Below are 13,008 nucleotides of genomic sequence, written 5' to 3' on the forward strand. Positions count from 1 at the left end.
AAAAAAATGGAAAAAATAACGTAAGCATTAATTTCCTCCTCTGTTGTTTTGTGGATGTTCCTGAGTTTGGTTATTTCCTACAGCACTTACAGTCTTTATTGTATGGGAGTTTGCTTCTTGGAGATGATGGTAACAAATGTGACTAGTGTAGCAAAATACACACATGGGTGTTAGGAAAGGTAAGATTTTTCTATCAAGGTTTCACTTTAGAAGTGTGCCAGTGAATTTTCTGTGAATTTGATTTCTTTCTAAGTTTAGGAAAAAATAACTAGGCAAGGGAAGGCTCATATTTCTTTCTTAATATTGAAAAAATGAGTAGGCAAGGGGAGGCTTATACTTTTAATCTTATAAAATTGATACCTCCCAAGAGTTGACTTCCCAGATAAGACAATAGGAACAGAAAATTGTAACATGCATTATTCTGTAAGCACTGGAATCTGATAAGTAGAGACAAGTTTCTTTTACCTCAGGAAAGAGACTGATGGTTTCCATTATATCAGAATTATTTTTTTTTTGGAGTGGCTCAGGTGGCTCAGTCTTTCTCAATGAAAAATTCACATGGGATTTATGAAAAAAAAAAGCCTTTTGCTGTCTTCTATACAAAGTGTTGGGTGCATACTTGGAAAGCAAAGGGGAAGGCTGCACTTGGGTTCCCTGTCAGGCTCAGAAGGAATCCTGTTCACTGGGAAGCCTGTGATGTGTTAAGCTGGAGCAGCTCTTGAAGCTATCAAATCACTCTGCAGCCATTACCTCCTCCACAGCTGTCTCCACGCCAGTTTCACCAATGTGTCATAAGGCCAAGGCAGCTCTATATATCCCTGTCCAGAAGCAGTGCAGAGCTTGGCCCTTTCTACTTAATGAGCCCAGTAATATCTGTCCCAAGGAGAAAGGAAAGGGCATAGGAAGCATTTGTTTCTCTTAATATCCTCGCAAAGAGGTCAAGCCCAATGGCATTCTTTTTTCTCCCTCTGCTCTTCAGCCACTTACATTGTTCTCAACAGAACTGCAAAACCACTGCACTGGATACTGTAAATAGTACCGAGCATCCTTAAGTGAGGGGGATGTCTGCAGCAAGGCTTCATTGATCTCAGCCTGTAGGAGAGGGCCAGCAGAGCGGGGAGGGTGCCTGTGTGTGCATGGGGGGTAGGGAGGAGAGGATGGTCTCTGCTTTATTCTTGTCCTCAGAGTTTTGTAGAGATTCTGAGCAGCCGGAGAAGTCTGTGTTTGGGGGCTGTTTTGCTTTATCTGTTCCACTCTCTCACAACAGTACCCACAGAGACCTTTAAATATACTGTTTTACCGAATGAATGTGGCTGCATCAGCATTTTTCTCCTTATATACAGGGGCTTAAGTTTTGATAGTAATAGCCTAAAAGCATTTACATTTTATACTTATTCTATTTATTTTGCTTTCCCACAACAAGAGATATATTCTTGGATAGCTTTGTTCAATTGGCCTTCTACATCACTAGTTTGTAATCTCATTGTTTTTAATCAGTAACTTAAAACTTTTGATAACTTATTCAAATGCTTTTAAGTTCTAAATCTACCCAAGATGGTTCAGTACATTAGTTCTTTAAAAGTGTAAATGATTTCTGTGTCAAGAACTGAAAGGATGAAAGGTGTAAAATGTTACACTTGCAAGAAAAGTGGAACTTAAGGATATGCATGTAAAGAAGAAAGGATTGACAGATCTGACTTCTCTCAGCCAAATTTGTTAACTTCATCTGACACCAAAAAAATGCCATCAAATCAGCACAGAAGAGAACCTATATTGGCATCTGTACATCATTCCTTTCCTAGAGTTATGAAATTTCTACTGCATTGCTGTGGCATACGGCAGCCAAAAGTTTTGCTTTCCTTCATTTTCATAGTGTGTTAGTTCTTAGCCAAGAATCAGTGGTGCAATGTTTCTTCCTTGATGCTTTAAATCTAGAAGCCTTTCCTGTTGTGTTTAGATTTTTATTTATGATTGTTTATGCAGTAAAAGTACTATCATGCTATTCTCAACCTTACAACCACACTAGTCCTTTCCTGTTGGCCTATTTGGGTTGTTTTGTTTGGTTTTGGTTTTGTGCTTTTGAATAGATCTCTCGCCTGGTAAAGGATTGTTGAAATCTTAGCTTTGCTGTGAACAGTGATTTCAAAAGTTTTGAATGTTAATTTCGAACATTTTAAAAAACTTGGCTGATTTCTGTAGATCTGAAACAAAATCTTGCTTCAGTCTGAGAAAAAGATGTCTCAGATGGCTTTAGAACTTTTTTAGTTGGTTTAAAGGAATTGAGAAAGTGGAGAAGGAAGTTATCTCCTTGTCATGGTAAGCAAAACTATTCCTTAAAGTGTTTCTGTATTAAAAAGTATCCTGAACTGCTTTTGTGTCTTGGACTGTGATCTCCTTTTAACTGCATTTCTGGTCCCATAATAGTATTTAACAGAGGACAGTTGTTCAGCAGCCTTAATCACATGTAATATTGTACAATTAGCAGACTGTTCACAAAGGCTTCAGCCTCAGCTTTTTATCATAAAATATAAAGCAGTAACACAATTTCCCTTTCCTCTCTTTGCATGAACTCACCAATTCATTACCAAACACATACAAAGAGATGTCTAATAGCTAAGAAACATGTCTGATGCAGGACAATGAAATGATCTATCTCAGCTCTGCTAGGAAGACAATGTACTCCTGGACTGAGAGCAACTTGTGGACCTCCCTAAATCCTCTGGAATTAAACTGGGAAAATCACTTTTCATCTCTGTTTTCCCCACATACTCAGTGGAGATATTCCCTCCACCAAGACTGTAAACACCTTAAAGTGCAGACTCTTCTTTGTGATGTTTGTACTTTGTGTTTGACTTTTGACATCCTGATCTTAGTTGAACTTTTTTTTTTTTTTTCACACAAAGCTCGAATGGATGCTGCTGGCTATTACTGTGTCCCTTACAGGAGTACTGATGGACTTTGGAAATCTGGGTGAACGTTTAATGGTGTGCTTGGGAAAATACACCATTGGTTTGGTTACAACACATTCGGTTAAGCCAAATACCAAACAAATTCCTATGGGCTTCAAGGGTAAAAACCTTAAGAATCTGGGGAGGGGTCGATTTGGATCTAATTCCAGGCTAATGGAGCCACTTTGGACCTATCTATTTAGAGAGGGTAGCAGGAAATGAAATTAAGTACCCTTTCTTCATCTGCTTGGAACAGAGACATCATATCACAAAGTCCCAATTTCAGTGTTAGGAAAAAGTTTCTGAGGGTTTGACTGATCGTGAAATGAAAGCAGGTTACAGTAGAGTAGGCTGTGGAAGGAACACTTGAAAAAAAAGGACATTTTAGGCAACTTTAACACTAGGATTACTTTTGTACTGCTCTGTTTACAAAGGCAGCAACTTTGTGACTTCTCATCATGCTGTAAGCAGGAGGCAACGTTTTGATTTGAACCTTAAAACTGGAGGATGGTGTTGGGAAGGAAGATGTGTGCTAATTCCTTTACAAACAATTCGAAGGGTGAATGTATGGGTGTCTTTGACTTAACCTCTTTTGGAATGGGTCTTAATGCCTCTAGTAACTTTTGGCAGCAGGTTTCTTGCAGAGCCTAGACAGCTTGGCTCCTGAAGCAGACAAGGGTCCACACATGCCTGATTTTCTGACCTTTGGGTTAAAATGACAGGTTGAAGGGCAGATATGGGTTAGGCGGTTCGGGAAGGCTGTACCTTCCTACTACGTCAGGCGATGGGGAAAGGAAAAGGGCGACATGCGGCCGGGAGTTTAGGATACAAGGAGGCTGCACCCTCTGAAACCTCTGGAGGGAAAACCCCGCGGGTGTGTGCCCCAGTGGCCTCTCTTCTTTTACTCGAATAAAGTTGCAGGACTCCTCTGTCTCCTTTATGGACACTGCCTTTTCATAGCGTGATTTTCCATACAGAGTAAACCTTAGGAAGGTGAGGTTCCCTAAACAAACCGTGACATCTTTTATGCTACCAGCCGGGAGGAGTTCAAGGAAACTGAACTTTGCAGGAGCTGAGGCGAACAGAGGAACCAAAGCAGCAGAGCGGGGAACACCCGAGCCTCAGCCCGCTCTGCCGGGGGGTGCGGGGCCGCTCCCCGCCACGGAGCACGGCACGGGGCGGGCTCGTCTGGGGGTCCGGGCGGCGGGGGCTGCATTCCCGGGGCCGCTGCATTCCCGGGGCCGCTCCAGCTCCCCCGGCTCCTGTTCTGGGAGCGTGGGCGGGAGAGCCGCGCGGGGGGGCGGTCACCCCTCCGGACCCCCCTCCCAGCGAGGGACGGATCCACGCGGGCCGAGGGGCGGGAGGCGGCTCCGAGCGGCGGTGACAATTAGCCTTTAAAAATGGCTGCTTGGAAGCTGTCAGCTGGGACGCGGAGGGGCTGCTAACCCTCCTCTCGCTGCCTCCCGCCTCCCTTCCCCGCAGGGCTAATAACGGAGCGGGGATAAGAGCTCTCCAGCCCTTTCCCCGCCCCGCCGGAGCGCGATGCCGTAGCGGCTCCGGGCCCGGCCGCCCTCACTTCCCAGCTGGCTGCCTGGTGAGGGGACGGCGGCCCCCGCCTCCCGCGCTCCTCCTCGCCGCCGCTGCGTGTGTGCCGCGGGCACCGGGATACAAAGGAGAAGGGGGAGCCGCGGGATACATGCTCCAGGGAGGCGTGTGCGCGGCCGTGGGGGCATATCTGGCGAGGAGAAAACACAAGGTCAAGAGGCAGCCCTCCTCCTCCATGGAAGAAGACGGGAGCGATGAGCCCTGAGGAGGACGACGAGGAGAAGGGGCGGATGGCTACGGGCTGCCGCTGCCGGGCTTCCCCTCGGGAGTGACGGGGCGCGGAGGGCTGAAGGGGCCGGAGGAGGCAGCGCTGGGGTCGGGAGGGAGGAGAGGAAGGCGAGGAGGAAGCGGGGGGTTTGAATCTTCCCTGGCTGGATTATCTCCCCTCAGGGGAAGCTGCTATCGCCGGCCGCGCCTCGGCCCGCGGCCCCCGCGGCCAAGATGGACCTGGGCAGCGGCGGCCGGAGAGCGGGAGCTGCCCCCGCGGGCCCGGCCGCCTGGAGACCTTTCCCCTCCGCCTGCTGCTGCTGCTTCGCCTCGCTCCTGGATGTGAACAGCTGGCTGCTCTTCTACGGCTTCCTCTACCTGGCCCTCTATGCCCAGGTGTCCCAGTCCAAGTCCTGCGACAAAATCTCCTGCTTCTCGGGTCATTGTGTCAACTCCACCTGCGTCTGCGACCAGGGCTGGGTGGGAGACCAGTGCCAACACTGCCAGGGCAGGTTCAAGTAAGTCTCTGCTTATTGCGATTTTTTTTCTTCTTCTCATCCCTACATCTTTTTCCTCTCACTTTCACTTGTCTGTTTGTTTGTTTGTTTTTTTCTTTTGTTTTGCTCGTGCCTGCTATGATTTTGTTCGTGTGTGGTGGAAGTATTTGGCAGAAGTTATGGACGAAATAGGCTCCTGCAGGTCTTAAGAGCACAGGACACAGCTCCGGCTGACTTATCGCTGAAAATAGGCTGCTCCACTTCATCGGAACTGAGAGACGGGGAGAAATGGGCCTAAAGCTGTGTCGCTGCTGTCCCTTCTGGAAGTGTCATGGAAATGACATGTGCGCTTCATGGGGCTGCCCAGGGAGCAAAAATTAGTAGTGGATTTTAATGACTTCTTCCTTCGGAAGAGTGAAAGGTTTAGCTCCTTCCAGCTTTCCTTTCTTTCATTTGTTTGAGCTAAATGGGCATCAGTCAGTTTCATTCAGGACAACACGAGTGCAACTGAGTGAAATGTACATCCCTGGTGACAAGGTTTGCAGAAGAGAGTGGGACATATAAAACAGTAACATATTTCTGCAAAGGAACGGGTACTTATTCAAGGTCTAACTACCTTCTCATTCTTAAAAGTCAGTGTGATACAGAGTCATTGATCAGCGAGAAGGAAGCATACCCTGACACTTGCTTTTCTATATGGAGTGGGAAAGAAGACTTAATTTATAGGGCTGTCACTTTCCTCCCGCCCCCTTTGGTATCAGTGTAAAGACTGGCTCTGAAGAACACTGGTTGCTGTTATTTTGCTATATAATCTTAGACAGGTCATCTCATTTCATTCCCTGTAAAACACCCCTTATGAGCAGGAGCTCCATTTATTAAGTATGTTGACATACATAACTGGAAAGTGTTCTAATATCTAACAGTGCATTGGTGAGACTATGTCTTAGAGAAGTTGAAGTTTTTTCTTTCTTTGGAAACTACTTTTGATAGGTTAAGTATCAAACACTGTCTGTTTTAAAATTGTGTTTAAATTCAGTTTTTGTCTCTGGAACACTGAAATTGGGATGTATAATTTACATCTCTTTTAAACGTTTAATTCGAGGTCATTCATTCCTAAATAAACAAAAAGTAAATCCAGTAACTTCTTAACCTGGGAAGTTAAGGAGTAGTTGAAGTCAGTGTTGGCTGAAGTGATGTACACAGTGCACAGAAAGAGCCAATTCACTGATATTTGGTGGATATTGCAGCAGTAAGATTTTAACCTAGCTATAAGCTAATACAAGGTAAATATAATACATACTTTTTTGCCTATGAACTTGATAATAAGGTTTTAAAGTTGGCCGTTTGTTGTTGCCTGTGTGTATTGGATGTTTGGGGTTGGTCCTGCTGTGGAACAATGGGCTAATTTCAGAGAGTGATGAGAGGAGGCCCAGGTGAATCTTTGTGTATGTGGATCTACAGAGCTATTATTTCCTGGCTATAAAGAGATTACTTGTATCCTTTGTCTTGGTGCCACTCATAACAGACCCTAATAGTGCCAGGACCAAAGCAAATGGTAATTTATTCAATTTCAAATCTTGTTGTGAATGAGTATACTCTCTGAGTTACTGGGCCGCTCTCCCGTCCTTACAGGTATTATCTTGCTTTTATCTTTCAAAACATCTAGGTTTCTTTAGCTCGGTTTTGTTTGTCAAGTGAGGAAGCATAGTGGTTACATTTTCCCTTCTGGTAGAAAGTTAATAATCCATCCCCACCTAGAGGAAGTTCTGTCTGAATGTTGGAAGGGCTCCTCTTCTGAGCCGAGCTAACACAGTCTTTAACTGAAGTACTGTTAGGGGTTTTGGTGAAATAGATTTTTCATTAACTCATCTATGTTTTTTCATGCTTAGCTTTAGAAATGGCAGTGACTCTTGCGTTATGATTTTTCTCACCGGAGTAAGCTGTTGGAGACCTGTTTTTTACTGAGGACACTTTTCATAGCAGTGTCTTTGACAGCTCATCCTTAATCTTTATTCGTGGAAGCAGAGTGTACTCTGCACTGAAAATAAGCATTCTAAGATTTAAAGCTTTTCAAGCTTTGTGAAGTGAGGATGGAGTGAAATATGTTAAACGTGTCTCACACATTTGCAAGCAGCAGCTCGGAGCGGTTGTATTTTGGATCCTGAAAATTCAGATGGGTGTGGAATGGGTGATGAGCTCCGTGTATTTCCACCTGAAGAGTTGGAGAAGGAGTGTTACTCTGCCTGATGGCTGGGTGACTGAACACCTTCCCGATCTCTGTGGCAACTCTTGGTTTCTCTTATTCCCGCGGAGCATTTTGTTTCCATTTGGCTGCTAAGTTTCCTTTGTGCTTTACCCTTAAGAAGCCAGGGCTGGACTTTCGCAGCAGTGGTTTGACAAGTTCTGTCTGTTGTACATCATTTCTGCAGCAGTGGCCTCTGTTAGTGAGGATTATGGTGAGGATCGTTTCGGAATGGCAAGGACTGAAAAGTGTGTTCGGCTATTAGAGCTGCATTAGCAGCCAGTTCGGAGGTTGTCGATACGATCTACAGAAATGTTAATAGAACCTTGGGTATTACTCTAAACATTTACAGGGTTTCCAAGTCGCAGCTGTTTGAAGTGCCTGCGTGTGTCCCTGTTACCCAAGATTTGAATTGAACTTTTAATGACCTAAATTGGACACGTGTGAAACCTGTCACTACAGTATTTGAAAAAAACCCCCAGATTTTCAAGGGTAGGCTTAAAACACTTGAATAGAAAAGGTTCTTTCTTTATTTTCATGTAAGTGTGGTATGGTTGTTTTTGCTCTCTGGGAATGAGGGACTTGCAAGTACCAGGCACATTGTGGTAGGAGGAGAAATACTCTGCCTGAGGGTGTCTTGGGACCATTAATTCTTGGGTAAGAGATGTGTAGTATTTTTGGCTTTGTTTTATTTCTCTTCTAAACTGAGAAACAGTAACATAGCAGAGAGACATCAAAAATAATTGATCAATCTTTGTAAGCAGGTGTCAAAATTAATTGACAATACTATGGTAACCTTGCCTTTTCCCTGTAGGAGAACTACTAAGTAAACTGCTTTGCAAATGTTCCTCTGCACAGGATGAAATAAAGGTGGAGGGGGGTAAATAGGCAAAGAGACTGTCTAACACCATTTTGCCATTTTGTTTCCCTTATTTACCAAGTTTTGAATTTACTCTTGTTATTGTGAAGCCTGTGGTAAAGCATATAAAAATGCAGATGTTGCTATTCTTACTGCATTGCATTCACAATCATGTCGGTCACTTCTTAGAAAGATTTAGGCCTCATGCCTGCCTGCTGGTAAATTATTTTACTCTCTGTCCATACTGAATATCTGAATGCAGCTCTGACTTTCTGACTTACTTTCAACCTTTTTTTTTTCCTTCCATCCCTTCACTTCTACTCTGAAATAATGCAAAGCCTTTTTTAAATCAAAATTAAAAAGGGGAATTTTGTTATAAAAAGAGGATGGAAAGAAATTTTGCCAGGTGAAAGATAGGAAAGCCAGTGGGTGAGCAGGATCTGTTTTTATAGCAGGGAGCTTCAAGCAGCACAGCTCCCAAGATATAAACTAAACCACAAGCATTAAAGGACAGCGTACAGTTTTGTTTTGCTAGGTTGATTTATTAAAGAAGTGATGCTTTTAATGCTACATCTGCCATTCTTTCTTCCCCTCTTCTGTGCCTTTGAGTTTGCTGGTCAGTTGCACTTTGCATGATGATAGGAGTTTGGGCTGAAGGGAGAGGGAGAGGCTGCCTAAATCAGTTATGGTACGAGACTCCAGGGAATTCAGGGACACAAACATTATGAATGGCCCAACTGCAGTAAAAACTGCTGTCACAGCTTCTATGTAGTTAAATGTCAAAGTCAATAGTCTTGAGATGCAGCAGTGCAGGAAAACAGGTTTCATTAGTTTTGCTACTTATAGAATGATTTCTTAGAAGAAAAAAAAATTCCTCCAGGTTGGAGCAAAAAGTTTTCCTTTTTCCAAAAAGTGCTCTGCTTTGCCCTCGTTTGTGGAAGAGAATTTGAGAAAACTTTGTACATGGAATTTATCTTCCTCTTAAGTTTTTGAGTACCTGAATGACTGGAAATACCCACTGTAATATGCTGCCTTTGAAAAATGAGGTTGTGTTTTCAGATGTTTATAGTTATTTATTTGATAGCCATGAGTGTGATGTGTAATGAAGCAGAACAGGACAGGTGAGCACCTTTGAGGACCTACACTTGAGTTAATCTGCTCTACCTAGTCCTAGATATGCAGTTGTTATGGAGAGAGTAAGAGCAAATGGATTTGTTTGATTATTAAACCTTGCCTCCAGATGTTCTTATTGTACTTCTAAATTACCGCCTGCATGCTCTCCTTAATTTCTAGAGCTCCTATAAAAGATTCTGCATTCTTCAAGGGCAAAACAATTTCCAAGTGCAAGTACATTCACAACTGAATGTTTGAAGAAAATCAAATTTTGTTATTCCAGGCAAAATCCTTATTTCTGTCTAAATTCTCTCTGAATTCTGCTGTCTGCAGAATGACTCATGCAAGGAAAGTGTCCTTAAATTGCAGATTGTAAATGAATGATAATGTTGTATAAGAAGAGATCTTAAGAAAAGTTCGCTTTAGCTGCAGCCAGTTGAAGTTCAGAGTGCTGTGAAAGGGGGTGACTTTATCTTTCACACCTCTCTTTGATTGCATCTTGCTGGTTCTTATGTAAGCATTAATATTCCTGCTGAGACTTGAAAAGTATCAACAGGAACAGATCTCCCCACCTCCCAGCCAGTTTTTTTTAAGCTGGCTCAGTTTCCTCAAGTTACTTCACTTGCATAAGGCTTCTGCTGATCCAAAGGAGTTGGCAGCATCAGCAGGTGTAGATAGGGGAAAAAATATGTTACTTTTAGAATTGGTCCAGACTTAGTTTTCCAGAACTTTAATGTGAAACAACATTACCATTAAAGTGCAACTTCTGTTTTACAGGGTGAAATCCCTGAGTCATGCTGTAAGTAGCTACACTCTTTGTCATCAGAGTGGCCTGTATCTGATCCAAGAAATAATTACTCTTATTGACATCAGTGCAACTGAGTGTGAGATTTTGCACCTGCAGATTGCCTTTTTACAACTCAGCATGTGAATGGTAATAAAACTAAACTTCTGGAAAAGCATCAGTGATTATGATTTTAGTGCTATCAAATGTGGTCTTTATTTAAGTTATTTTAGTTATGGTGCTCTGAAAAACTATTTTAATGTGATTTATTCTCTCTGTATTAAAATTTTAAAATACAATACAGTTATGGCTTGTATTATAAAGATACTTTGGATTTCTAAAGAACAAATTTTTTTTGTAAATCTTGTTTTAAATGTAGAAACATGAGCCATAAAATCATATTAAATGCCTCTTAAGCTAAGCAATCTGCACTGAAAAGTGCTTTTTCAAAGGAAAGCAGTCGTTTTGCAAACTTAAAAAATTAATTTTATTGTAATGTATTTTTTGACCGCTTAATACTTGCTACATTAAATCTTTTAGCTTGGAAATGACCCTTAAAATCAGAGTCCAGCCGCTGTCCTAACACTACCAATTTCATCAGTAACCATTGCAGTGATTTTTAAGGGTTTTATAGAGAAGACCAGAAATGAACTCTGATTACTTATTACCTCTTGCCTTTTGCAGGCTGTAGCGTAACTCTGAATTAATTCCTGTGTGAGTTGAACACATGCTGTAGAAAGCATCTGTACATGTCTGAAAACACTTCCACTGACTCAAAGCCCCTATAGACTTTCAAACTCCATTCATTGGTTAGTTATCCTCACCATGTTCTATAACCAGAACAAATGCAGAAACTGCTGATACAGAGATCTAGTCTACCTTATTTTTTGTCTCTTAGTTACCCTGTTTTTTAATGTTTTGAGTCAGGCCTTCATTGTAAAACCTTTAGAAGTTGAGGTCTTTGTTCCTTGTGGAGGTGGAGATATGGTCACCTTTTCCTCATTGAGAATGGAAAAGTTCCTTGAGTTGTCTCAACATAAAACAGACTTTTTCCTCCTTGACTACTCTCTTGGTTTACAGCCTATTACAAACACTGTTTCATCAGTGTTGGTGAGCTGTGAGTGCCAGAACTAAATGCTTTTGGTAGTGGTCCTGCAGATGGAATGTAGATGCAGAATAGCTTCTCCCCTGCTGCCTGGGGTCCTGCTGTGCAGTTGCAGGCAGTGCTTCTCAGCTTCGCACTCTGCTGACATCTCAGACCATGATTTTCTACCTCTAAATCCTCTTGGAGTTGCTGCATCCTCAGTACTGAGGCCCTGCTTTTCTCAAACCAGTCTGTGAACTGAACACTTCCTCCCCTGGTTGGAGTGACAGGTGGTTGTGGGGCTACAAACATTTGGGTTTGGGATGGAGCAAGGCCCTTTTAAAAACACCCCTCTTCCCTCAAAGCAGTAGACAATTAACAATGTACAGTGTCCCTTCTTTTGTGTAAATCTGAGACTGTCCATAGGAGTCAATCTGAATGTGGGTTTGTTTGCAGGGCTGGTGGATTCTGAAGCCTGGTTTGTTTGCAGGGCTGGTGGATTCTGAATCCTGGTTTGTTTGCAGGCTAAGCAGTTTGTTACTTATGCAAAGAAGTGTGGGAACAGATGGTTGATGACCCTGCCAGCCCATCAGACAGCATCAAAGGCTGGTTGCCATTGCTATGGGTGTTTAAAAAGCTCAGTTGTATCAATGCATGCTTAAGTTCATCCATAAATGATACGTAAATAGCTGTACAGGTTATAGCATCTAATACTTAGTATGTTTGAAATTTAATTTGGCAAATAAATACACTGTGTTTCTCTTAGTTCCTTTAATCAAGGGGAAGGCATGAGGATCATATTTTGGGAGGCATTATCATAGTTCATGTCATGTTTTTAGAATGCTTACGAGCAGTTTTTGAGACCTCAGTCTATCACACTGTCCTAGAAATTGATTTAATTGTATCAAAATGTAGGTGGAAAAGGTAGGAGGTAAATATGAGATGTTACAGGAATACCCTTGGGATATTCCTACACATTCTAACAAATGCTGGTGAAAAAACACCTTGTTTTGAAGCATCACTACATAAACAACAAAAATGCATTGGAAAACTCCTGCAGTACTGAAGAATAATTATCTGTCAGTGTCTATGAAATTTGTTATTAGCTGTATAGTCTTGGCTTGGAAAACATGCTACAAAGTTCATGTAAGGAGAAATAAATGATGATGATGATACCTGAAAACATGAACACTCCAGTGAATTGCAGCTGCTAACAGTAATAAAATAAAACCAGTAAACTGTAAGCAAAGTAGATGCTTTAATGTGAGGTGAGTGAGCAGTGGGAATTTTCAAACCAGTTTTATAGGTTGTCCTTTAAATCTTAAAAACCTAATGAGTGGACAAGCTTGTGCATTGATTTCAGAGCTCCACGAGGACCAAGACCTTGGTGAGAAATGATGGAACTGAGCTCAACACAGTTTGTTACTTAGTGGCCATTCCCAAGGTGCAAGACCTGCATTTGACTTTGAAGTTTGCTCAGTTCTTTGGACTTCTCAAAAACAATTTAGCCACCAGCTATAGAATATTCCAGGGTAGGCATCTTAAACTTTGTTAATGCAATATAATTAAAAAAAAAAAATAAATAAAAAAAATTCCACAACACAATCTCTCCCAAAATTTAAAGCTTATGTTACTCATCTGTAAGAAATGGATTCTAGGATGTTTGAAT

The 13,008-nt window shown here is 42.3% G+C and overlaps 1 protein-coding gene across 5 annotated transcripts in view; it reads left to right on the forward strand.

The window, feature by feature from the left end:
* Positions 1-4,691: 4,691 nt before the first annotated feature.
* Positions 4,692-13,008, forward strand: part of ATRNL1 (attractin like 1) — a 432,748-nt gene continuing 424,431 nt past the window's right edge. For 4 of the 5 annotated variants that reach the window (XM_058841795.1, XM_058841796.1, XM_058841797.1 and 1 more), the window contains exon 1: positions 4,970-5,278. In XM_058841795.1, the coding sequence (XP_058697778.1) occupies positions 4,995-5,278 (284 nt within the window). In that variant the 5' untranslated portion in view covers positions 4,970-4,994. Of the gene's footprint in view, positions 4,830-4,943; positions 5,279-13,008 lie in introns of those variants that run through there. The other variant, XM_058841794.1, reaches the window with a different exon arrangement.

The sequence above is a fragment of the Poecile atricapillus genome, chromosome 6, assembly GCF_030490865.1.
Source record: "Poecile atricapillus isolate bPoeAtr1 chromosome 6, bPoeAtr1.hap1, whole genome shotgun sequence".
Classification (NCBI taxonomy): domain Eukaryota; kingdom Metazoa; phylum Chordata; class Aves; order Passeriformes; family Paridae; genus Poecile; species Poecile atricapillus.